Consider the following 2,664-nt stretch of genomic DNA (forward strand, 5'->3'; position numbering starts at 1 on the left):
GCAGGGGGGGATATGGGGTGCTGTGGGGACGGGATATGGGGTGCCATGGGGACGGGATGCCGTGGGGTCTGGGTGGGGACAGGGGTCAGGCTGGAGCGGGGACTGGGGGGGACACGGGATCCGTGGGGCAGGGGCAGCCCCCAGGAGATGCCGTGTGGGGAAGGGGGGGTGCCCCGTCGGCGCTGGGGGTGCCCCGAGGCCCCGGTGACGGGCGGGTGTCCCCAGCGGCGGGGGGCGAGGACTGCCTGTGGTACGTGGACAGGAACGGGGCCTGGCACCCGGGCTTCGACTGCCCGCCCTTCAGCTTCTGCTGCGGCACCTGCCACCAGCGCCTCTGCTGCCACGACCCCCTGCGCCTCATCACCGAGCGCCAGCAGCGCCACTGCCTCGCCTTCAGGTGACACCGCGGCCACCGGCGGGGGGGCTGGGACTCGGGGGGGGGGGGGGGGGGCGGGGGCATGGCCCTGGGGCAATGGGTGATGGGTGGTGGGCCTCAGTGATGGGCCTCAGACATGGGCAATGTCTGAGGTGGTGGGTGTGGAGCCATGGCCATGGGTGATGGGTGATGGGTGGTGGGTGTGGAGCAGCAGCCATGGGTGATGGCTGATGGGCCTCGGTGATGGGTGGTGGGTGCTGGGACTCGGTGATGGGTGGTGGGTGTGGAGCCATGGCCATGGGTGAGGGATGTAGAGCCATGGCCATGGGTGATGGACGATGGGTGCTGGGACTCAGTGGTGGGTGGTGGGTGCGGAGCCATGGCCATGGGTGATGGATGATGGCTGATGGGCCTCGGTGCTGGAACTCGGTGGTGGGTGGTGGATGCAGAGCCATGGCCATGGGTGATGGGTGATGGGCCTTGGCAATGGGTGCGGAGCCTCGGTGGTGGGTGTGGAGCCATGGCTGTGGGTGATGGGTGCTGGGACTCAGTGGTGGGTGGTGGGTGTGGAGCCATGGCCATGGGTGAGGGATGTAGAGCCATGGCCATGGGTGATGGGTGATGGGTGCTGGGACTCAGTGATGGGTGGTGGGTGTGGAGCCATGGCCATGGGTGATGGGTGGTGGGTGCTGGGACTCAGTGATGGGTGGTGGGCTTTGGTGATGGGTGCTGAGACTCAGTAATGGGTGGTGGGTGTGGAGCAGCAGCCATGGGTGAGGGATGTAGAGCCATGGCCATGGGTGATGGATGATGGGCCTCGGTGGTGGGTGATGGGTGCTGGGACTCAGTGGTGGGTGGTGGGTGCGGAGCCATGGCCATGGGTGATGGACCTTGGTGATGGGCAATGGGTGTGGAGCCTTGGTGGTGAGTGTGGAGCCATGGTCATGGGTGATCAGTGATGGGACTCGGTGGTGGGTGATGGGTGCGGAGCCATGGCCATGGGCGGTGTGTGATGGACCTCAGTGATGGGCCTCAGACATGGGCGATGGGTGCTGAGCCTTGGTGATGAGTGCTGAGCTATGGCCAGGGGTGATGGATGATGGATGATGGGCCTCCGTGATGGGTGGTGGGTGTGGAGCCATGGCCATGGGTGATGGGTGCTGGGACTCAGTGGTGGGAGGTGGGTGCAGAGCCATGGCCATGGGTGATGGGTGATTGGGTGTGGAGGAGCAGCCATGGGTGATGGATGTAGAGCATGATGGGTGTAGAGCCATGGCCATGGGTGATGGATGATGGGTGATGGGCCTCGGTGCTGGGTGCTGGCACTCGGTGGTGGGTGCGGAGCCATGGCTGTGGGTGAAGGATGATGGGTGATGGGCCTCGGTGATGGATGATGGGCCTCCGTGATGGGTGGTGGGTGTGGAGCCATGGCCATGGGTGATGGGTGCTGGGACTCGGTGGTGGGAGGTGGGTGCAGAGCCATGGCCATGAGTGATGGGTGATTGGGTGTGGAGGAGCAGCCATGGGTGATGGATGTAGAGCCATGGCCATGGGTGATGGGTGATGAGTCTCAGTGATGGGCCTCAGACATGGGTGATGGGTGCGGAGCCACAGTGAAGGGTGATGTGACTTGGTGATGGGTGCTGGGACTCGGTGGTGGGTTGTGGGTGTGGAGCCATGGCCATGGATGGTGGGTGATGGGCATTGGTGATGGGTGGTGGGTGTGGAGCAGCAGCCATGGGCGATGGGTGATGGGCCTTGGTGATGGGTGATGGGTGCTGGGTGTGGAGCAGCAGCCATGGGCGATGGGTGATGGGCCTTGGTGATGGGTGATGGGTGCTGAGCCATGGCCATGGATGGTGGATGATTGGCCTTGGTGATGGGTGATGAGTGCTGGGACTCAGTGGTGGGTGGTGGGTGCGGAGCCATGGGTGATGTGTGATGGGTGCGGAGCCATGGCCATGGGTGATGGATGATGGGTGCTGGGACTCAGTGGTGGGTGATGGGTATGGAGCCATGGCCATGGGTGAGGGATGTAGAGCCATGGCCATGGGTGATGGGTGATGGGTGCTGGGACTCAGTGGTGGGTGGGTGTAGAGCCATGGCCATGGGTGATGGATGATTGGTGATGGGTGTGGAGCAGCAGCCATGGGTGATGGGTGTAGAGCTATGGCCATGGGTGATGGATGATGAGTGCTGAGACTCGGTGGTGGGTGCAGAGCCATGGCCATGGGTGGTGGGTGATGGACCTCAGTGATGGGCCTCAGACATGGGCGATGGGTGCAGAG

At 64.1% G+C, this 2,664-nt stretch overlaps 1 protein-coding gene across 1 annotated transcript in view; it reads left to right on the forward strand.

Moving 5' to 3' along the window:
* LOC106893397 (proline-rich protein 36-like) overlaps window positions 1-401 on the forward strand; it is a 26,732-nt gene extending 26,331 nt beyond the window's left edge. The window contains exon 10 of the mRNA XM_014951332.1: window positions 132-401. Coding sequence (XP_014806818.1) covers window positions 132-401 — 270 coding nt within the window. The remainder of the gene's footprint in view (window positions 1-131) is intronic.
* Window positions 402-2,664: the final 2,263 nt, after the last annotated feature.

Source organism: Calidris pugnax, unplaced genomic scaffold (assembly GCF_001431845.1).
Source record: "Calidris pugnax isolate Ruff unplaced genomic scaffold, ASM143184v1 scaffold194, whole genome shotgun sequence".
Lineage (NCBI taxonomy): Eukaryota > Metazoa > Chordata > Aves > Charadriiformes > Scolopacidae > Calidris > Calidris pugnax.